The sequence below is a fragment of the Martes martes genome (genome assembly GCF_963455335.1).
Source record: "Martes martes genome assembly, chromosome: 8".
Classification (NCBI taxonomy): domain Eukaryota; kingdom Metazoa; phylum Chordata; class Mammalia; order Carnivora; family Mustelidae; genus Martes; species Martes martes.
The window spans coordinates 75,180,554-75,204,309 of NC_137895.1; the positions used below are offsets into that span (position 1 = coordinate 75,180,554).

Below are 23,756 nucleotides of genomic sequence, written 5' to 3' on the forward strand. Positions count from 1 at the left end.
AGAGAGCTAACAAAATGTTATACATGTGAAGCCAAAAACCTGGAGAAAAGAGAAGCCAAAAGAAGGGCCCTGTGTTTGAAAAAGAAGCAAACCAAACTGATTTCAACGATCTCATCAAACTGGGGGCGGGGGAGGGGGGGGCGAACAACAGAGTCTTTAAAAATCATTAAAGCGTTTTTAATTGAGGGATTAAAAAAATACGGTAATAAAAATTTTGAGTTGGGACCCTAAAAGGCTACACCAGATGAATCAGAAGAACAATCCTCAAGAAGCATGAAGCTCAGCTCAGAGGGAGTCAAATCTTTAACTGACGAAAGATAAACTTTTCCTAGCCTAGTTATTTCCCCAGAAGCAAAAGGAAACCCACTCTGGGGAAATATTAAATCATCCAATGCCTCAAGTATATCGCTAAATTTTCTTATACAATATTCAGCAATAAGTAACAGGCATGAGGATTTCTGCCTCCAGACCCAATGCAGTTACTTGTAACAGACAAACATTCTAGTGGAGAACCAGAAAAGGTGGTAGATAAAAAACAAAACTTGATTGTTTGATATTATAGTACGGGTGCAAAGGCACCCAAGAGCTGAAAGGCCCAATGCTAGAGAGAAGTGAAGTTAATTAATGTGAGCCAAACTTTTGCCTGGAACAAGCAGTGACAAAGAAAAAAAGGAAGCCCACATAAAAATGGAGAAGCAAAACCAGGAAATCCGGGCAACAATGAGCCATACTTTCAAAGACTACACAATCGAACAGAAGTAGTAGCTTAGTGAAGTTAGAAAAGTTATCTGAACCTGGATTTCATTAAAATTTCAGGAAATCTAAAGGTGCCAAGGTCTAATTACATACAAAGAGTTACCATTAAAAAAACAGAGATTAGAAAGCAGAATAGTATCTCTACAGGACATGAAAGTATGCCAAAAGATACAATCAAATACCTAACTAAAACTGTATTATTTCAGATAGAGCCAAAACACAAGCAGACATGAGAGAATGACACAAATCAGAATCACCAATACAGAGAAAGGAGGTGATATACATCAAAGAGGAAATAGAGGTAAAATAAATAAAACAGCATCTTAGAAGGGACACAAGAATAACCACAATAGATAAAGCCTTAATAGAAATTGGAAAGAAATACTTTTGCATTTAAGAATCAAAGAGAAATGAAAAAAAAAAGTAGCAAATACTCAATACGGGCAAAGTGGATCCATCATATAGTAAAAGAAGTCCACAAAGAAGAAAATCATAACAAAGACAGACAAGTATTAAAAACTGCAATTCATTAGCTCATGACTTAAAGAAAGATAAAATTGGATTTTCTTCAGAGTTTTTGACAGAAATGTTTTATGACAAAGCAAATGAACATTTAATATACTTAAGGAAAGAAAATGTAATCAAGAGATTTTATATTCTTCATATTCAAAGGGCACAAATTGTTGTTGACATTAAAAAAAAAAAGATGAATACTGTTACCCATGAGCTCTTCTAAAAAATCTACTAGCAACTGAGCTTTAGATAATCAAAATTACTACAGAAATATTGACATACAGAGTGGTGGTGAGCATTACTTATAGATCTAAGACTCAATTAGGTCTAAGAGAGAGAAAATAAGGCATGCAATGTCAATATGATCTGATAATGTTGACCAAATGCAGTATTATTCCAACCAACAAGTAGGAAAAACCCCAAAGATCCAGGCACTAAGTATCAATGAGTGCTAAGACCAAAAAAGAGGGAAAACAAGACTTCATTTGCCTCCTACTGAACGTTCACACCATCACCAACAGATTTGCCAAAGGAATTGAACCCGTATCTTGTCAACCTTCTGATACAATCTGTCAAATTGTAGAAATACAAAGAACAGAAAAAAACATGATGAGCTGCACCTTAAGCACATAGTCAATAAGATCCCGACTGTAGAACTACATAAGTCAAATGGTCCAGTTATGTAAGATAAGTTGTAAGAAAAACAAAGGAATGAAGGGAAAGCTGTAGACTAAAAGAAACAGAAAATACATAGCATTTTTTTGAAGTGTGGAAGACTAAACTATAATGTTAAAAAGTGCACACCTGGGTAATAAAACCATAAACACACCCCTCACACAGACATATCATTACTCTTGGAAAAGAGAGTTCTCTGACTAGGAAGGTACATGGAAACAAATTCCAGGGTGCTGGCAAAGTTCTATTTCTTGACCTTGTTAATAATTATATGGGTGGCTGCCTTTTAAAAATTCACCAAGGTTTTCATTTTTGTATTTGTATCCAATAAACAAGTGAATGCCAAACGAGAACATCTCCCTATAAAAACAATTGAGACAATTATTGACAACATAACAGCAAAATTGCAACAACATAAATTTTAAAGGGAATTCTTCATACAGAATTAAAATGCATATAGCATACAAATGCACAAAGAAATGAAAAGCACCTAATAGAGTAAATATATGGAAGAGAAAAAAGAATACTGGTGATATAAAATAATAATAAACTGTTTTGTGCTTTTATATTATATACAAAATTAACATTCATAACAATGACACCAAACATGTGGACATTGCTGCTATAAACACTGGACTGCATATGGTCCTTAGAATCACTATGTTTGTATCATTTGGAAAAATACCCAGAATGCAATTGCTGGGTCATAGGGCAGCTCTATTTTCAATTTCTCGAGGAACCTACATACTGTTTTCCAGAGTGGCTGCACCAGTTTGCATTCCCACTAATAGTGTAAAGGGGTTCCCGTTTCTCTGTATCCTCTCCAACACCTGTTGTTTCCTGAGTTGTTAATTTTAGCCATTCTAACCAGTGTGAGGTGGTAGTTTTTATTCGTATTTTAACAGGGGCACTTTTAAAAAACACAGAAGCCAACTTGAAGGTGCTCCTATTTGTCAAATTTGTGAGAATTTGAGTCCCAAAATAAACAATAGTAACATACAAAAATCCACTGAAAAAGAAGAAACTATGAGTCCACACTTATAAAATAAAGGAATAAATTAAAAGTCTAGTGAGGAAAGAGATATTTATATACCTTCAAAGCATCTCCCCACACACTCATAAACTGCTTTCCCAACATAACTCCCAGAGTCTCTTCCCAAAATATTTACTACAAAAAAAAAAAAAAAAAAGAGTGTAACTTTTTGTTGGAGAAGACTAGCAGACATTACTTTAATCAAGTGATCAAAATCAACCTAAGCAAAAGTGGAACAAATCAAAACCCTGTGCCACCAGATGAGATACAACAAAAGGAACACACAGTATCACCTCTGTGATATTTCATCCAAAGTTGCACATGAGGGAAAATATCACATAAAATCAAAATGAGAGAAATTCTATAATGTAGCTGACATTTCATTTTCAAAAGTGTCAAGGTCATCAAAGTTAAGAAAAGCCTGAGGAACTATTCAAGATCAAAAGAGACCACAGAGGGAGATAAACCATAAGAAACTCTTAATCTCACAAAGCAAACTGAGGTTGCCAGGGGAAGGTGGGTAGGGAGAGGGTGGTTGGGTTATGGACATTGGGGAAGGTATGTGCTATGGTGAGTGCTGTGAAGTGTGTAAACCTGGCGATTCTCAGACCTGTACCCCTGGGGCTAATAATACATTATATGTTAATTAAAAAAAAAAAAAGAGAGAAACCGCAAGAAATGGCAACTAAAGCAATACATAATTCTGAATGGAATCCATCTGCTTTAAAACATATAATTGGGACAACTGGTGAAAACTGAATAGGGTCTTAGGATTTGATGGTAGAAACACGTCAGTGTTAATTCCCTAAATCTCAGTATTAGATTATGGCTACGTAGTAGAATGTCCTTTGTGCAATGAAGTATTCAACTGCTATGGGTCATCATCTTGGCAACTTATTCTCAAATGGTTCAAGTTAAAAACATTCTTTCTATATATGCAACTTTTCTGTAAATATATTTTCAAAATTTAAAAAAATACTTTGAATCTCAAAGCTAACAAATGTACAACATATCAAAACTTGTTGGATATAGTTAAAGCTCCTCTTAAAAAAATATTGTAGACTAAAATGCATATAGTAGAAAAGACAAATGACTAAAAATAAATGTTGTTGTCATCTAACTCAAGAATTTAGAAACAGAACAAATTAAGCCCCCAAAGTGTGGGGGGAAAGTAACAGAAAAAAAAGTAATAATAACATTTTTTAAAACTAAATTAAGTAACTAACAAATGCAAATATGGATTCTTTGAGACTAATAAAACTGATAAACCTTTACCAAGATGGAGCACGGGGAAAAAAAGACAGAAAATGCAAATTATTAGTATCAGAAAGTAAAAAGAGCATCATTACAGATCACACAGAAATTAAACATATCATAAAAGTATATTCCAAGAAAATTTATACCAATAAACGAGAATTTGGGCAAAGCTAATAAATTCTTGGAAGAACGCAGCACACAAAATTGACAGAAGAAGAAATTGAAATCTTGAGTAAACATACATGTAAGAAAGGAAATGAATCTGAAATTAAAATATCCCACGAAGAAATGTCCAGGCTAAGAATGCTTTAGCAGCAAAATTTTCTAAACATTTTAATTAAGATATGACATTAAACTTTCATATATTCTCTCAGAAAACATAAAAAGTGGAAATACTTTCAAGCATATTTATTAAGGCCTGCCCAACCTAAACAACAAAATCTGAAGTCTATGACAAGAAAGGAAATTTGTAGATCAATATCACTTATAACATAAATACAAAATTTTAATAAATATTGGCAAAGCATACCAACCAATATATTTAAAAGATACCACATTATGAATCAGTTGGTTTTATTCCAGAAATAAATAAAACATGTAATTCACCACATTCACAATACAAGGGAAAATAATATAATCATCTCAATAAATGTATACATGAAAACTTTACCATTAAGACCAGGAACAAAATAAGGATGCTTCCTATTACCACCTTTATTCTACACTGTACAAGAAGTACTTGTCAGCACAATAAATATCATGATTAGATGGGAAAAAATAAAACTGTAATGTGCAGATCAGCATAGTTTATGGAGAAAATTTTTAAAACACCATAAACCATTATTAGTAAGTTGAGCAAAGTCACTTCAGTTATTATCCAAAAACTAAAATTATTATCCAAAAACTAAATTATATTTTATATATCACAATAAAAAATAAAAATGAAAAATGATGAGTTAACATTAAGATCAAAAATATTAAATCACTAAAGTTAAATCCAACTAAAAATATGCAAGAGCTCTACATAAAAACTGTAACATCTTAAAAGAAACCAAAGAAAACTTAAATAATTAGAGGGCACCCATATTCATATATTGTAAGGCATACAATTTTATATATTTCAATTCTCTGAAATTGATATACAGTTTCAACACCATCTCAGATGTCATAGCGTGTCTCTGTGTGTGTGCATGTGAATACATATGTATGTGTGTAAAGTAGCAAATAAATTCCAAAACTTCTCTGGAAAAGTAAAAACCTAAGAATATTCTAGAATAGCGTTCAGAAAATTACAGCTTCTGAGCCAAATATGGCCTGCTGCCTATTTCCTAAATTAAGATTCACTGGAGCATAGCCATCATCAAGTGTTCATATATTGTCCACGGCTGCTTTCATGCTACAATGTCTAGAGAGAACAGAGGGCCACTTAGCTTAAAATATTTATGTAGCCCTTATTTATATCTGGTCCTTTACAAGAAAAGAAAAATGCTAACCTTTGGCCTTGAAAATCTTGAAGGAAAAAAAAAACAACTGCCAAGCACAAACAACCAGATTTAGTTATTAAAAGAGTTATTAAAACAAAGTATACCACAGTAGAAACCTATAACACTCTCACATATATAGTCATTTCATCTATGACAATGGTGATATGACTGTGCAGTGGAGAAAGAAAATCTCTTTAATAAATCATCCTGGGCCAAGTAGATACCATATGGAATCAAAGTAAATTTCACTTCAAGCCATACCCAAAAATTAATCTCAGAGGAAGTATAAATCTAAATATGAAAGTTAAAACAATAAAACTTCTAGGATATAACCTTGGGGAAGGGAACATCTTCATGACCTTCAAATAAGAAAGTTTTCTCAAACAAAACAAAAGCATAGCTCATAAAGGAATTGACTGCTATGTCGACCTAAATTAAAATTAAGAATTTCTGTTCACCAAAATACACAGTTCAGAGGGTAAAAAACCATGCTACAAAAGGAGACAAGGTATTTGCAAGACATATAAGCAACAAAACTTCCCATCCTAAAGATATAAGTAACTCCTAAAAATCAACAGCAGGAAAAACAGCCAAACATGCACATCATAAAAGATAGGCAAATGGTCATTAGGCCTGCCAAAGGATGTTCAGCCACACTATCAGGAAGTTAAAATCTAAACAAGACACCTTTGCACACTAACCAGAATGGAAAACATTTAAGAGACTTGTAATAGAAAACATTAGCAAGAATGCTCTGCAATAAGAATGGCAGATGGAAAATTCTGGAAAATGATTGGGCAGTATGGACTGAAAATGAAAATATGCACACTAATGGAGGCACCACAATCCCTCATTTCAAACTATATTACCAAGCTACATTAATTAGAACAGTATACTACTGGCATAAAAATAGATACAGAAATCAATAGATCAGAATAAAGAGCCTGGGAATAAACCTGTGCATTATCAATTAATTTACAACAAAAGAGCCAAGAATAAACAATGGGGAAAGGACTGTCTCTCCAGTAAACGGTGGGAAAACTGGACTGCCAAATGCAAAAGAATGAAACTCTTACACCATATGTAAAAACTAATTCAAATTGGATTAAAGACTTGAATATAAGACCTGAAACCATAAAATTCCTAAAAAAAATATAGGCCGTAAGCAACTGAACATAGGTCTTGGTGATAATTTTTCCAATGCAACATCAAAACTAAAAGCAACAAAATCAATAATGCATCAAACTGAAAAGCTTCTGCACAGCAAAGGAAACCATTAAGAAAAAGAAAAGGCAACTTAGTGAATGGGAGAAAATATTTTCAAATCATGTATCTGATAAGGGTTAGTATCCAAAATATATAAAGAACTCATTTAACTCAATAGTTTAAAAAAATCCAATTAAACAATAGGGAGAGGATTTGATAAACATTTTTCCAAAAGAGACACACAGAAGGCCAATAGGTACATAAAAGGTGCCCAACACCACTACTCATCAGGGAGATGCAAATAAAAGCCACACTGAGATATCACCTATAAGAATGGCTTTTAACAGAAAGACAAGAAATTACTAGTGCTGGGAGGACGTGGAAAAAGAGGAACCCTTGTGCACTGTTGGTAGGAATATAAACTGGTGCAGCCACTGTGGAAGACAGTATGGAGGGTCCTCAAGAAATTAAAAATAGAGCCATCATATGATGTAGCAATTCCATTTCTGGGTATTGACCCAAGGAAAACAAAAATGCAAATTCAAAAAGATATATGCACCCCCATGTTCACTGCAGCATTATTTACAATAGCTAAGATATGGAAACAACCTAAGTGTCCATCAATGAATAAATGCATAAAGAAGAGATTATATGTATATATTCTATATTCTAATAGTCTATAAATAATATTCTATATCTAATATCCTAATGTTCTATATAAATAGATATATATCTATAGCTATGTATCTATATATATTCTAATATATATGTATTCAAATATTATTCAGCCACAAAAAGAGAAGGAAATCCTGCCATTTGTCACAATATGAGTAGATCATGAGGGCATTGTGCTAAGTAAAATAAGTCAAAGACAAATACTATATGACCTTACTTCTATGTAGAATATTTTTTTTAAGATTTTATTTATTTATTTGAGAGACAGAGATCACAAGTAGGCAGAGAGAGGGGGAAGCAGGCTCCCCACTGAGCAGAGAGCCCGAAGTGGGGCTCGATCCCAGGACCCTGAGATCATGACCTAAGCCAAAGGCAGAGGCTTTAACCCACTGAGCCACCCAGGCACCCCTTCTATGTAGAATATTAAAAAATAAGTAAGAAATAAATTTAAAAGACTCATAGGTCCAGAGAAGACATTGGTGGTTGCCGCCACAGGCAAACGTGGGGAATGAAAAATATGAGTGAAGAGGTCAAAAGGTACAAACTTCCCGTTATGAAATAAATCTATCAATGCACAGCATGGTGACTATAGTTAGTAACAATGGAAGGTATATTTAAAAGTTGCTTAAAGAATTAACCTTAAAAGGCCTTATCACAAGGAAAAAAACTTTATGTGTAGCGATGGGTGTTAACGAGATTTATCATGATAATCATTTTACAGTATATGTGAATACTGAATCATTATGTTGTACCTGAAACAAACATCATGTTATATGTCAATTATGTCTCAATTTTTTAAAAATGAAAATATGTATAACTTATGGTTTAGAAATTTTACTCCTATGTATACAAATTTCAATCCTATATACACAAACAATAAGAATAATAAATATATAAAGATAAGTACAAGAATGTTCTAATCAGTTAATCATAATATTCAACAACTGGGAACAACCCAAATGCCTATCCAGACTAGCATGGGTTATATTCATAAATAGAAAGCCATACAGCAAAAAATACGAACTATTACCGCACACATGGACAGACTTCCACAGCATAACTGGGAGTTATGAAACTAGATACAAATAAACATATACTATATCATTCTATTTACATAAGGCTTAGGAATAGAAACAACGATCCTATAGTGCTAGAAATCAGGATAGTGCTTTCATTTGGGAGGAGATAGGGGCACAATCAGAATTGCTAGATTATAGAAGGTTCTATTTCTGATGCAGGTGGTGGTTACATGGTTGATGTGTTCACACCTAATAAATTATTGTGCTGTATTATTCTCCCCTTTATTCAGCTATGTTTTATTTCAATAAAAGGGTATATTAAAAACAGAACAGAAATTCAGCCATAATAAAAAGGAAATTAATTCTGCCATCTGCAAGACAACATAGATGAAATTTGAGGGCATTATGCTAAGTAATAAGTAAATAAGTCAGTCAGAAAAAGATAAATACTATGTGATCTCATTTTTATGTGGAATCTAAAAAACACAAACTCACAGAAACAGAAGAGACTAGTGGTTGTCAAGGGTGGTGGGAATGGGCAAAAGTGGTCACTAGATACAAACTTAAAGTCCTAAGATGAATAAGTTCTGAAGATGTGATGTACAACATAGTGACTATAGTTAACTACTATACTATATATCTGAAAGCTGCTAAAAGAGTAGATTTTTAAAGTTCTCACAACACACACACACACACACACACACACACACACACACACACAATCATACTGAGATGATAGGTGTGTTAACTAGCCTATTTTGGTAATCATTTTGCAATATATACATATATCAAATTACACTGTATGCTCTAAACTTACATAATGTTATATATATCACTTAGATCTCAATAAAGCTGGAAAAAATAAAAAATAAATAAGAACAAGAAAAATTTACTCAAGGGACCAAAATTACTCTGGATTTGTTTTTCAAGTAATAATCAGCAAAATTCTATTGAAAGCATGATTCTTGTTCAATTGGTCACAGAATATTCATAGAGTTAAAAGACTTTTAACTGAGCCATATAAAGAAAGGACAACTTAAATTAAGCCACAGCTTCTAATCATCTGTATCCAGGAATATTTGCAAAACTACTTCATGTCCTTTCCTAAACAAAAAAATTTCAAGTCTCATAGATCTCTTTCCAAAACCGGTATGGCTGACCTTGGGAATTCAAATATATAGAATATTTTCCTGAGGGGCACACAAAATATTTTTGCTAAAATAGTAATCCCTTAAGACTGACTACATATATCACAGAAGATACTGAAAGAAGATTCTTCCCACCACATACCGCACAAGTGTTCTTCTAATAGAACTTCAGTGTCTTCTGTTACAACGCCCTCAATGAATCACATTGGAGAAGTAATGATACACATTGTGAGACCCCTTCAAATGTCTATGAGAAGAATATAATGTCTGCAGACTGAATGTTTAGCAGTATTCTGTCATTAAGATCTTTTTTAAAAAATAGAAAAGAAAACTAAACAAAACAGAAATGTTCCATTGCTCAGCAGCTTGAGTCCAATAGTGAAGGCGCTATCAGCAGCCATACAGGACCCTCCTCAGGGCCTCAGCAATGGGGCCTGCCTAAGGATTGGGGGGAGCTTCCCACCTTGTATCAATAACTTTAGCTGGTTCACTCTAAGATTTCTTTTCTTTTTTTTTTTAATTAACATATAATGTATTACTTGCCCCAGGGGTACAGGTCTGTGAATCATCAGTCTTAACACAATTCACAGCACTCACCAGAGCACATACCCTCCCCAATGTCCATCCAGTGTTTCTACAGGACAAAAAGGAGAGAATGGCTTCATTCTCTCATTAGTATCCCCTAAGCTTCAAGACACATTTATGTTTTCAATGGATGCTGTAATTCCAATTCCAAAATCTGTAATTCAAGTTATGATAGGGAGCAGCAGAACAAGCACTGGGATCTCACAAGTGGTTAGTATACCAAACCTATGTTCTCATTTGAAAAATGTGACCTTCATACCAAATGATCTAAGGGGGTTCTCAGTTTTGAAACCATGAGAGTCAAGTGTGTGCCTCTATTTGAGGGTATCCTCAAGTTATCCTTCCAGCAAATATTAACTGAGCACCCTCTAAGAACAAAGCCCCAGCCTAAGTGTTATAGTGCAGGAGGCTGACCTTTAAGGAGCACTGAGTTGAAAAGTGAAGCTGAGACATCCTTGTAAGAGAGCAAGTTCACAAAAAAGACCGTGATGTTTGTTGAATGGTATCAAGTAGAAGGTGACAAGGACCATGAGAAAGATATAGAAATTATGGGATTTTAATGGTGCAAGGTGGAAATTCTAGGTATTAAGTTCAGAAAAGTCTGTTGGGTAAGGTACGATTTAAGCTGGACTATGAACAATATTCTCAACCTTTCTGAATATGTTTGTGTGTTTATGTATTATACATACATGATTCAGTATGGAGATGAATAAACGTTAAAGTAGCTCCATGTCAGAGGAATGGTTCAGAAGCAGAGACAACATTACTATAGTAATCAACATGTAGCAGCAGATTACTGTCAAACCATGATCGCTGCGGATTATATAAACTTCAGTTTGCTCTTTCATCCCATACTAACTTAGGGAATCTAAAACCAACTCTATAATTTTAAATGTTTAAGAGTAATTCACAAAGGAGATTACCTATGGATAACTAAAATTTAACTCAGGTAAGTTAATTGCGACATTTTCAGAACCTCTCGAAGTTAAGTGTACATCCTCGGGGATAATACTTTGCCATTTCCACTTGCCACTAAGAGGTTTTCATATTTTCATCATTCATGACACTTAAGTATCATTTCTAACTACAAATTATTATGCACTGAAATAATTTTAGTTTAAAAATATCAATTACTTCAAGAGCTTTTGATAATTTGCAATCATCAGAATTTATAGAAGACATGCAGGTAATTCTAAGTGTCATATATAATTTTTAAATTGCAGACTTCAACTAGAGATCAATTTGTAATATTTTTCTCTCCTTATTTAGAGCATTTGTTTCAATATGGTTTGAACTTTTTCTTTTTTTGTTACTTTTAACTATCTAAAGGTAATTCATCCCAGAACATAGAATCACATAGCTAGTTACTACATACTTCTCCAGCATACAACTAAATTCAAAAACAAAGACAACCACTATACTACTGATATAGTGTTGGTACCTAAGTCAGTACAGTGATAGTCAGACACACTGGAGTTGCCGATAAAATTCTCCAACTATATTGTACGCTCCTCGAAGCAGAATACTGTCTATTTTAAAATCTTATCCACCACTGCAGCTACAAACAGGCACTCAAAAATATGTCAAACTGATAAATGGGTGGATATACTTCAAGTTATTAATGAAGTAGCAATGATACTGTTTTACTTGTCGGATTTCAAATATCCTGAGAGTAGTTACTAGAGTGGTTTTTGCTGTTATCTTGTAAAATAATGTCTAATACTTAAAGATACTTGGAAGAGCTGAAAAAGTGACTAGACAACTTTCAAATTCTCTCGTCTCATAAAAAAGAAGACTTGTAAGGAAACTAGAACTGAGTCCAATTTCACTCCTAATAAATTAGTCCAGCCCCTGTTTAAATATTTTCAGAAACAGGACATCCACTAGAGTGCCAGGATACAGTTCTAGGAAACCCACTCCACCATGGGATACTCTTAAGTATTACAAAGGTCTTCCTCACAGGAGCACCTGGGTGGCTCAGTTGAGCGTCTGCCTTCAGCTCAGGTCACGAACCAGAAGTCCCAGGATCAAGCCCCAGGATGGGCTCCCTGGTTGGCAGGGCATCTGTTTCTCCCTCTCCCTCTGCCCCTCACCCTGCTTGTGCTCTCTATCTCTCTCTCTCTAAAAGAAATAAATAAAATCTTAAAAAAAAAAAAAAGTCTTCCTCACAGTGGCTTAAACAACATCTCTGTCACTCCATCCTCGAGCCAAATTTTTTGTTTCCTTTTTTGTTTCAATATCAAGTACATGTACTACCGTTTCTAAGTGAAAATACTTTCAAGAGTTTGAAGACATTTATTATGACTTTTATTCATACAGCATAGCTTCTATCCCTTTCTTCAAGATGGCAGCCCTCCTAAAATACAGAATGGCATTCTGACAGTCTCAGATGGAGAACAGAAAAGTAACACTCCAGATCTGCTCCCACCAGAGCAAAATACAATAGTATTTGATTGAATCACATAAAATTGCCAACACTCAACCATTTTTGACCTACAAAAATGACAATTTCATGTAGTTCAACATAATAGCATTATCTTCTTTGATGTAAGCACGGCACATCCATCAATACGTCCTCAGATTGCATTAGCTTTTTAGCAGCTGTGTAACACAACTGCTTCATATCAGGTTTGAGGCCAAGTAAATCCCATAGGTCATTTTCCCATCAACTGCTGGGCTTATGCAATGAATCTTACAGAATTTTATAATGTGGGAATTTACTTACCTGCCATTTACTAGTTTTGTTATCCTTATAAAAATTTTTTGATCTCTTAGGGTCCCAATGTATCCTGAATCATATAATGTTTCCTATGTGCCAGACACAGTTATCAGTCATTCACATTTGACCTTCCTAACCACTATATGAGCTAGAATCATTAGTTTCCACATTACAGATGAGGAAACAGACACTGAGTGGTCAAGTGCATGCCCTAAACCACTATATCACCTGACTCTCAAAATAAGGAAACTGTCTTTCTCAAACGGTTTTGTGGCGATTTAATAATATACATATAAAGTATTTAATTTTTTCACACCTTTCCTTTATCTAGCAAGTTCAATTAGCTGCCAAATACAATGGATTTCAGCTCCTAAATGCTTCTTTCTTGCATCTGGCACTTCCTTTCTATTCTTCCAGACTATTCTCCAGTTACTAACACTTTTAATTCTTCTGAAATGCTATCTATTGAAATTACCTCTTAACTGGTTTCCCTTCCTCTCCATCCATCTGTTCCTATCCACACTATGTAACTCTGGGTCCTATTTCTCATCACTCTCTAAATTTCTACTTTGTTTTTACACTCCCTTTGAGTATTAGTTTCTCTTACTAACTCTTCTTACTCCTTCAAGGAGAAAAAAATAAACAAGTAGAATTCTGTTTTCTGTCTTCTTTTCTTATTATGCTATCTTCCCTGAACAGTAGGCCTTCTTTCCTATTTGTCTCTCATTCAGAGGAAGCTGAAATAAGTAAGAATAAAGCTCAAAAATCAATTTATAGAATTTCCTTCCATTAACAAAATCAGAATGCGAATGCTGGGATCAGATCAAGATTCTGAAAAGCAAGGTGGTCTACAAGAAAGGCTCTGGACCCGATGGCCAGGGCTGAAATCCTCATTCTGTGACTTATAACTGGATAACTTTCATCCTATCACTTAAGCTTTCTGTGCTTTAGTTTCCCGGTGTGTAAAATAAGGATTATGATAGCATCACCTCTTAAGGTTATTGTGCAAACAATAAATTAGCCAATATATCTAAAGGGCTGAGAACAGTAGTTAGTAGGAAAGATCTTATATAGGCAATAGGAAAGCCTCATCACTAGAGATCTGCATTGGCCCAGATGCCTGGTCCTGTACCTTGTGAATATTTATCTCAGTTCCTTTACTGGTCCCTCAAGTAATGTTATTTTCTTTCTTTTTTCTTTTTTTTAAAGATTTTATTTATTTATTTGACAGAGAGAGAGAGATCACAAGTAGGCAGAGAAGCAGGCAGAAAGAGGGGGGTAAGCAGGCTCCCCACTGAGCAGAGAGCCCGATGCGGGGCTCAATCCCAGGACCCTGAAATCATGACCTGAGCCGAAGGCAGAGGCTTAACCCACTGAGCCACCCAGGTGCCCCGTAATGTTATCTTCTGAACACTCCTGGTAAGTGCCGGTCCCCAACTAGCTTGACTCTTAATGGGCAGTCAGCAGTTCACCGGATTGCCTCAGGCCTTTAAACAAGGGAACTCTAGAGCGAACGACAAGAGACAGCAAATCTTTTTGGAACATAATCAAAGGAATAATTAGGTAGAGGAACAAGAAAGAGGAGCATGGACTCAGGAGAATGTCCTAACAGAAAAGACAAAAGAGAACCGAGGTCTGCTGAAGGAAGTGGCTCATTTGAGATTCTTTTTTTTAACAAAAAAGAATTCACACCACTGGATAACTGATAAATAAAGAAGGTGTGGGAAGTAAAGGCAGGATGGCTACAAAAATTGCAGTTTGATATTTTGGCTAATGATGTTATTAGCTATATGTGGAGCAAAGGCAGCAGCCATAGGGTAGAGCTGATGAATTTTCATTCGTGTATGTAGAGTTTGAGATGAAGCTCAAATAACTACATGGAAAGGTCTAGAAGCAGTTAAATATGAGAAACTGGTGCTCAGTATCCCACTGACCCATTATCAGTAGGAACAATTTTTGAATTGGTTTATTCTGCCAGTTTTGAGAATAAATGACCATGACCTATTCTTATCTTCTATCTCACAGTTGAGACACACTGGTAAAATGGCTGGGTTTCAAGGCAATCTATGGCAACAAATTAACAGAAATCTCCCTCAGGAATCTCACCAGAAACTGCAACCCTATTAAAACAATGCACTAACTTCCTAGGATAGGAAGCAGATAGAAATGAGTGAACTACAAGCGAACAGAAATGCCTTTTATTTTAATAGACTCCCTCCCCTCCAGTGATCATCCTTCCACAGGAACATGGAGATGCTCTCAATACAAATTAACCAAAATGATAATTCTGCCTCCTAGCTTTTATTTCATTAACAAAGTATGTTGTGATGAGCACTGGGTGATGTTCACAACTAATGATTCCTACATCAAAAACTAATGATGTACTATATACTGGCTAACAGAACATAATAAAAAACAAACAAACAAATAAATAAATAACAAAGTATGCCCGTATTAGGAAACAGAGTTTTTACTTTATTTTCAAATAAGAAATTACTAACTAGCAAAAAGTAAGGACAGTTGATATCAAGCATCATACTTAAAACCCTTTAAAGCAATATTTTATAAAAATCAGCAGTTGACTTCCAAAAGTGAGACTAAGTCTAGCCTTCAATTATGTAAGGATTGCAACACATTAAATTTAATTTACACTGAGGAAAATACAAGTTTCCAGGCTAGAATATTCTACAGGAAGGTCATAAATCAGACAAACATTGAGGATTAATAAAAACAAACACAAAGATTACTCTCATAAATTTAAAAAATGCAGTCTTTGGGTTGAAGAGGACTTAAAATAACTAAAATCAGGGAAGTATCATCTTGACCAAATTGTAACTTAGACCCTATTTTCCAGCACAATGATATTCAAAAAAATTTTAATGCTTACCTCTCTCCATTCTTTATTTCCAACTCCTTGTACATATAAGACACAAACTATAAAAGAAGAAAAAGTAAATATATAAATGTCTTTTTATAAATATAAGATTATCAATGTATATAATTTATGCTTTAGCTGTCCAAAAGCTACATCAAAATGATTTCATAATTCCTGGGCTTATTCCTCCTCTAAGAAAATTGCGAGTAAAACATTAAATGACTAAAAACTTTTGTGAAGAAACAAGAAACTGTATCAGATCTTTAGAACCTAACATGCATAGACCTAAACACAAAAATATACAATAATTATCTGCTAATGTCTACATTATGTCTACATAATACATAATGTCTACACGAACTTTGCTTTACATAACTTTACATTATGCTACAGATACACATAAATTTTTAAACTGTAGTTTAACAGTTTGAGATATTTCATGTTACTAGAGATTAGTCAAGCTCTTCCTAAGATACCCATAATGCTCAAAGCCATCACAAGAAGGACAATCTGGAACATATCATCTTCTGTATTTAACATTTGCAACTCCACCCTCAATAGCTATAAACAGGTAAGAAATCTTGTCAACCACAAAAGGAAGTCACAAAAAGAGAAATGAAGGGTTTGGAGTAAAGATTAAGGGATTAAAAAAAAAAAGTCCCACTCATCTGTCAAGTGAGCTCTAGGAACTTTTAATACCCACATTGTAATGCCTTTTCCCCAATGACTACTTGAAAAACTCTAACATCTCACAAAACCTCCCCCTAAATCACGTCCTGTATTTGTAGGGATGGAGAGGTACGGGATATAAATTTCTAACTATCTCAAGATTTGGAAACACTTGCTGATTTATACAGTAATGTTGCTGTTTTCTAATTTAAATTGTCTTTTTCATTTTACAAGTTATCTCCAATTTTTTAATATACATTATTAGGAATCAAAATTTCAGTTCATCCGAGATGATGTTATATGTTTCATTTGGTTAAGCATGCCTTTACATACTTCTTTTATTTACAAAAAAAGAAGGAAAAGTATTACTGTGGGACAAATCACTTAACATTATGGTTCATTATGGTCACCTTTCAAATACAATTTCTATCATATAGCCGTACCATGAGGTTTTAATTTCAAAGTGAATTGTCTTACATCTGCATTTTCAACTTATTCTCAAAGTGCTAAGCAACTCCTTCTCTTTAGCTAGACTCCTGCCCAGGTAGATGAGAATGCAGGGCTTGACACCATCCCCTATCTTTCTTTCTGTGCTTTAAAACAATTATTTAAACAAGAACTGTAAGTTTCATACAATTTTTGCAAAATCAAGTAAGAAAAATGAGTAAACTGCTTCAAAAAGCAAATAGAAGATACTTACTTGGATCAGATTTAGAGAATGTGTCTCTGTCAAGAAGATTTCTGTTGAATGAAAGAAAATGTCAGATGAATATAAGGCCAAAATATGTATATAAATACATAAATGTAAACAAATATATAAATTTTTATATATTTTATATGTAACATATATGTACACATATATCTGTGATATGTGTCTGCATTGTGTTTATATGTTATATATGTATATTATGTATATATGTACATGACTAAATGAAAATTTGCTAAATATGTGCTTGTACTCATTTTTTTGCAGTTTTTTATAAAAAATTATTATTAATTTTATTTTTTCAGTGTTCCAAGAGTCATTGTTTATGCACCACACCCAGTGCTCCATGCAATACGTGTGCTCCTTAATACCCACCACCAGGCTCACCCATCCCCTCTACGTGCCCACCCCCCCCAAAACCCTCAGTTTGTGTATTCAAAGTTCAGGATGCAGGGGTGAGGGAGGCCTATTTGCTCAGCCTTGTACTGCAGCTGGTCAATACAAGAGTCTCCACATTCGAAGATAAAAATCCGAGAGATGTAACTGTTCCAAGTTTCCTTCTATCCCTCCATTAATCAGTATACAGATGGTCAGAAATGCTTCCTAAATTGAATCGTGAGTTGTGACTGATGCAAAATTGTTTGGGATTCAGAGCACGTGATCACATGGGAACACAAAATTAGAAGGCGACAGTGAAGCACCACCTGTTGACACTGTCACTTTGTCACAGCAAATCGGAGGAGCTTTATGTTGCTACTCTGGTCTGGGAATTTAAGATGAACGTCCAGATCCCTACCAAAGAATTTTTCAGTGGAAGAAAAAAATTAAAAGGTGGACAAGGCCATTCTTAGCATCTATTTATTCTTGTTTACAGATATTTCCCTATCTAAACCAGAATGAAAATGGAAAATCAGAAACTGTGGAAGTCTGGATTCCTCTGGCATTGGGCTATCCTGTGTATCTTCAGTGGTAGTAATGCAGTCCCATACTTTATGCTCATAACAATAACCCTGAGTAATCAAAAAAAATTGATTCAGTATGCCCTGATTAATAACACAAATTGGAAAAATTCCCATCTAAAATAGATTATTTTCCTACAAATGGTAATTTGAAGCTATACTCTTGTATGAAAAAATCTTGCTACCTAGAATGATGACTTGAATGTACCAAAAGTTAAATTTGTCCTTTTTATTCATCCTTTCTTAATTGGTAATAACTGTAAGAACAAACTACATTTTTATGCTTAATACTTGTACTAAAAATCTCATATTTAAAATGTCTTATTCTTCCACCCAGGACCACTACTTCTGTGCATTTATCTGTACTGCCCATGGTATCTGAAAGGCCATCTTAAATATCAATGTGATATCCTCTCTTATTTCAGGTTCTCAAAAGTTACTGCTTCCATGGAATCACTGTACAATAAGAAAATAAAAATACAGTCAACAGAACAGCGCAGCACAGACCAAACAAAACAAAACAAAACAAAAAATGACATTATGTCTTCAAATAGTCCTAAAAAGAAGAGAAAATATCAGACATTTATATTTGGAATTAAGTCAGCTTCAAAGACCACTAGTCAGAAATCAAATTAAAATAATCCTTCTGTACCATAAGCAGACATCGTGACCACAGCAATGGTTAGCAAATAGTAAATTAAAACATTTCCACTTGAAAAATCACTGTGATACATATTTACAAAGGTGGGTCTCCACTTAAGTGGAAGTTCCTCAGCCATTCCCGTATCGCCAGCCTTTTGCTCATTAGTGTCCTTAAAAAAGTAATTCAGCTCTTTCTTTCAGAGTTCATGATAATGTAAGAGAGATGACAGTGCAACATATTGTAACGTGGTTGGGACTCAAGAACCATGTCATTCACATAGTTAAAAGAAAATAATGTGATTTCAGTGCCCTTTTATCTCTTAAAACAAAACAAAACAAAACAAAAACAAACAAACAAACAAACAAACAAACAAAAAAACTACAACCTTTAGCCCCAAATATAAAATAATGGATACCTAGCAACTAAAAAATTAATATTTTTAACCCTACACTCTACAGGTCACATTGTTTCTTCTGACCATTATGATCCATAATATACATAATATACATGGTAAGGTAAAAAATAAACAGAGAAACAAAAAAATCTTGGATCCTTTACATGATAAGAAATAAAACTCCATAATCTCTTTAAAATTAGCCCCTTAAATTAGCAATTTAACTTTCCCAATGCTCTTTGACAATAAATTTCATCAATAAAATTCAAACATATACAATTTCAAAAGTTTGGAAAAGTTTGGAAAGCCAAGTATACTTAAATAGTGAGAGTGTGTGTGTGTGTGTGTGTGTGTGTGTGTGTATGTGTGTGTGTGTGTATAAAAAGACCAGTGATTATCAAAATTCATCATAAAGTTTGGGTTGGTGATAGAAATAAAGGTTTTTACCTTTTCAAAATCCTATTAAAAATAAAGCACATTCACATTAAGTAAAACAAGACAGGTCTTATTGTGAAGGCTGTTTTATAAACGAGAAACTAAGCTGAGGCTCGGAGAGACTGAATGAACGAATAAGAACACACACAGCCCAGTAGCATCCAGTGGAATCAGCCCTTCTGAATTTGACTTCTCTGTTCTTCACAAAATGCTGGAGATACGCTCCAGCTGGAGAAATGCTCCAGACATAGTGTCCGGAGAAGTCCAGAAGAAACACCTTATTTACCTCTAAGTGTTGGAAATATGGAAGGCCCCCACATTACACCTACTGGTTAAGCCACTAGAGCATAAAATAAAGTACGTTTCTGTCCCAAGACCAATATGAAGAGCAATCCTGACTATAGAATGGAGACAAACAGAATGGAGACCACGCATAACTGTATTTATTCACAGAAAAATACCTTTGCTTCCTATATGAGGCACTGTAAAAAAAAAAATAATAATACACACACACACATGCACAAACACATACCACTAATTCGCTTTCATGTGGGAAACTGACACTTCTTTCCACAGAGGCGTCATTTCCTTGAGCCAGGATGCCTGTAATTTTATGCCTGTAAGTTTATCATGGGAGGCTGCACTTCAACAGTGGGTTAAAAATCCTGAATATATTTTTCTATTCTGTAAATCCAGATGTAGCCAAACAAGGAAGAGAGCAAAGTCCTGAAAAGAAATTATGGCAAAATAGAGTATACGAGTAAGAAAACTTCTAAGGAGAAGTAACTTAATCAAAATTATAATCTGTGAATTGCCAGAGTTGTGCTAGTAACCACTCATCCTCAAATTTCAATTAAAATTCCTGGACTTAAAAGAATACAACTGAAATAGCATCACCAAAGCTGAGGCCCAATCAATTAAATGCTAACCCGATGAAGGAATACCAGGTTAATGCAAGAGGCGTATGTTGCAGGAAACCTGAAATAGGAGACTAGATAAAGCAAGAATTAGTAAGACCTTTCCAGGACCAGCCAGGAGAAAGGCTTCCCTGACTTCCCCCTTAACCATTTAATCCTCATAGGTATTGATCCCTTGTAACACTTATAATAGACTGATGCATCAAGCTACCCTCCCTTGACGACAACAGTCCCTTAGCTCATCCTTTAACCCTGCATGTTCTGATTTTATGCCCAAATCACCTTCTGATTTTAAGATAGTTCTCATACCATTATTAGCACAGAACTATACTGAATGGTCCACATAAATATTAGTTTTCTTGGTCACTGTAGATTTAATTCCCATTGCAAGACCCATATGGAACAGTCAGTTCACCCTTAAAATGACCTCTCAGCTAAAGACTCGTCTTTCTCTAACTGAAAAAGAGCAATTCCCTTTAAACTTCAGTGTAATTCTGCAAGTATTTTTTAAGCAAATACTCTATGCCCAAGACCTATTTAAACACTACCAAAGACAGAATAAGTACCAAAGACATGCTCCCTTACTTAAGAAGCCTGAATTGTACTAGGTAGAAAAAGTCAGAAAAATAACTAAATAACAGAGGCGCCTGGGTGGCTCAAGCCAGTTAGGTGTCTAACTTGATTTCAGCCCAGGTCATGATCTCATGGTTGTGAGATCAAGCCTGGAGTTAGGCTCCACACTAGGCATGGAGTCTGCTTAAGATTCTCTCTCTCTCTCCCTCTCAAAAACAAAAACAAAAACAAAAACCTAAATAGCAATATTGGACTGTATATAAAACAGCTATTATGGGGAGAAAGAACAGTAACTTAAAAACAGAGTCAGATTAATTAAGATACAATGTTTAAAAAGATCAAGTACAATGGTTAGCTCTTATCCAAACTATTTTTTAAAATATACTAGAGAAAAAAAATTTATAGGTAGTATATATAATTAAAACTTAACAAATGAATATTAAATAAGTAACTTATTTTTAAAAAGTTCAAGTATTCTTCTCCATTATATTTATATATAATGAAGCTTTATGAGTGGACTACTAAAGCTTCTCACTCTTCATGTCTATGGTGAGCATACAACAACATGACCTATTAAGGTAAAAGTGATCTGTTAAGTGAGTTAACCTAAGAGTTGTGAGCCTGCTGCTGTCTTTCCCGCTCATTAGATGAAATCATCAAATAAATATTCTTCTTCGAAAGTGTGGTAAATATTGAATTTTTTTTTAAATCTTTAAAAGGGAAACAAATACCATTATCCTCACACAAATGCAATTTGGAGAAGAAAACCTACTTGATATGTATTATGAATTTTTTTAATAGTTTCACAGTAAAAATAGTGTTATTATCTGTGATCTTTTAAAGTGCTAATTAAACAAAACAAACACTAGAGTTGTTTTAGGGAACAAATCTTCAAATTAAAGACATGAGTGAGTTCTAAAAAGCACCTTTACCTGTGGCCAATGCCCAGTGGGAACAGTTTGATTTCATGTCTCATAAGAACAAAAAAAGGTTACAAATCGAGCCAAATAAGAAACGGTCCCATTTCATTTTCCACAGGAGCAAAAATAGAGCCTACAGAGCTGAAGAATGCTTCACCATTTTACAGAGCCCAGCATAAACTGTTCACAAGTGGACAGAGAACCACAGCCCTGCACCATACAGTCTCCCCCTCAAAGTTGTTCTGTATCTACCAACAGAATGATTCTGGGTTTGACTAAAATCTAAGAAACTATTGGGAGCCTTTTATTTACTGTTCTTCAGCATAGTCTGGGCATCGCTGACTTTCTGCGAGGGCTCTATGAAGCAGGGCTGAGGCTGGCGGGAACCCAGCACAGATGAAGGCTCAAGCAGCAGCCTCTGGACGAACGAATGGTTTTAGTATCCAGTCAGAAGCATGGGCTTTTTTCGTTGTAGATATGGTGAGGTGTCTTATTATGAAAAGAAGAACAGAAGAGGTGGCATTTTGGGCCTTTGCCCTAATAAGTAATCTATTAACTGAAAAAACACAGAGTGACTCCTTTACTAGCATCATAAATATGCCCCATGTCACTACACCAGGGCCCTTCCTTTGGGCATTATACTGTCTTATAGACCAAAGTGAGGAAGTTCTGGGGGATATATGTATACATATTTTTTTTTAATGCACATATACACAAAATGGTTTTCAGAGGTTTATATATATCTATATATAAAGACAAGGAAATCAAACCTTTTTGAGCAACTGAAAGGAAATTTATCCCATCTTTGAAGTGATTTGAATGTAATATTTAATCATCTTTGACTCGTGTATTCAATCTTTTTTATTATTATTATCATTCACTGAATAAATATTATCTCTGGGAATTTAGCACAGAAATTTAAGGGAAAAAAAAAACCATTTTACCTGAAACTGCAATTTCTATAACAAAGGGAAACAGATTACACATAGGCAAAAAGTAAAGCTTTCAGAAATGAAAAAATGAAGCATTTTGAAACTGAAGCTTACTGAAAAGTCAAAGTCAGCTAGAATCTAAGATACCAAGTAATTCTGAAGGATAGGGTCATTGGAAAGTACTTAACAAGATTATCTGGCTTTCAAGAAAATAAGAATAGACTTTCAGGTTTGAAGTTGTGCAAATAGACTACAAATTCAGCTCAATAGCTGCCTCTCGTAGCCTGAGCAACCAAGGAGAACTCTGTCATATGTGACACACATTACCCCACAAAAACTGGAAATAAACTTTTTAGCTTGTTTTTCAGTTTTGCCAAAATTGGTTGTTCAGAGTATTTATACATTAGCACTGAAGAGCTGGAAGTATCAGTGATAAATATATATATATATATATATATATATATATATATATTTTAAGATTTTATTTATTTATTTGAAAGAGAGAGCAGGAACAGGGTGGGGGCGCCAGGGAGAGGGAGAAGCACACTCCCTGCTCAGCAAGAAGCCTGCTTCAGGGCTCCATCCCAGGACCCCAGGATCAGGACCCCAGCCAAAGGCAGGGGCTCAACCGACCGAACCACCCAGGTGCCCCAGAAACACATT

General features: G+C 34.6%; 1 protein-coding gene across 1 annotated transcript in view; it reads right to left on the reverse strand.

Moving 5' to 3' along the window:
• Positions 1 to 23,756, reverse strand: part of CPNE8 (copine 8) — a 203,509-nt gene that overhangs the window by 159,158 nt on the left and 20,595 nt on the right. Inside the window, exons 2-3 of the mRNA XM_080812527.1 lie at positions 17,315 to 17,355; positions 15,958 to 16,004 (exon numbers count right to left, since the gene is read on the reverse strand). Of these exons, the coding sequence (XP_080668653.1) occupies positions 15,958 to 16,004; positions 17,315 to 17,355 (88 nt within the window). The remainder of the gene's footprint in view (positions 1 to 15,957; positions 16,005 to 17,314; positions 17,356 to 23,756) is intronic.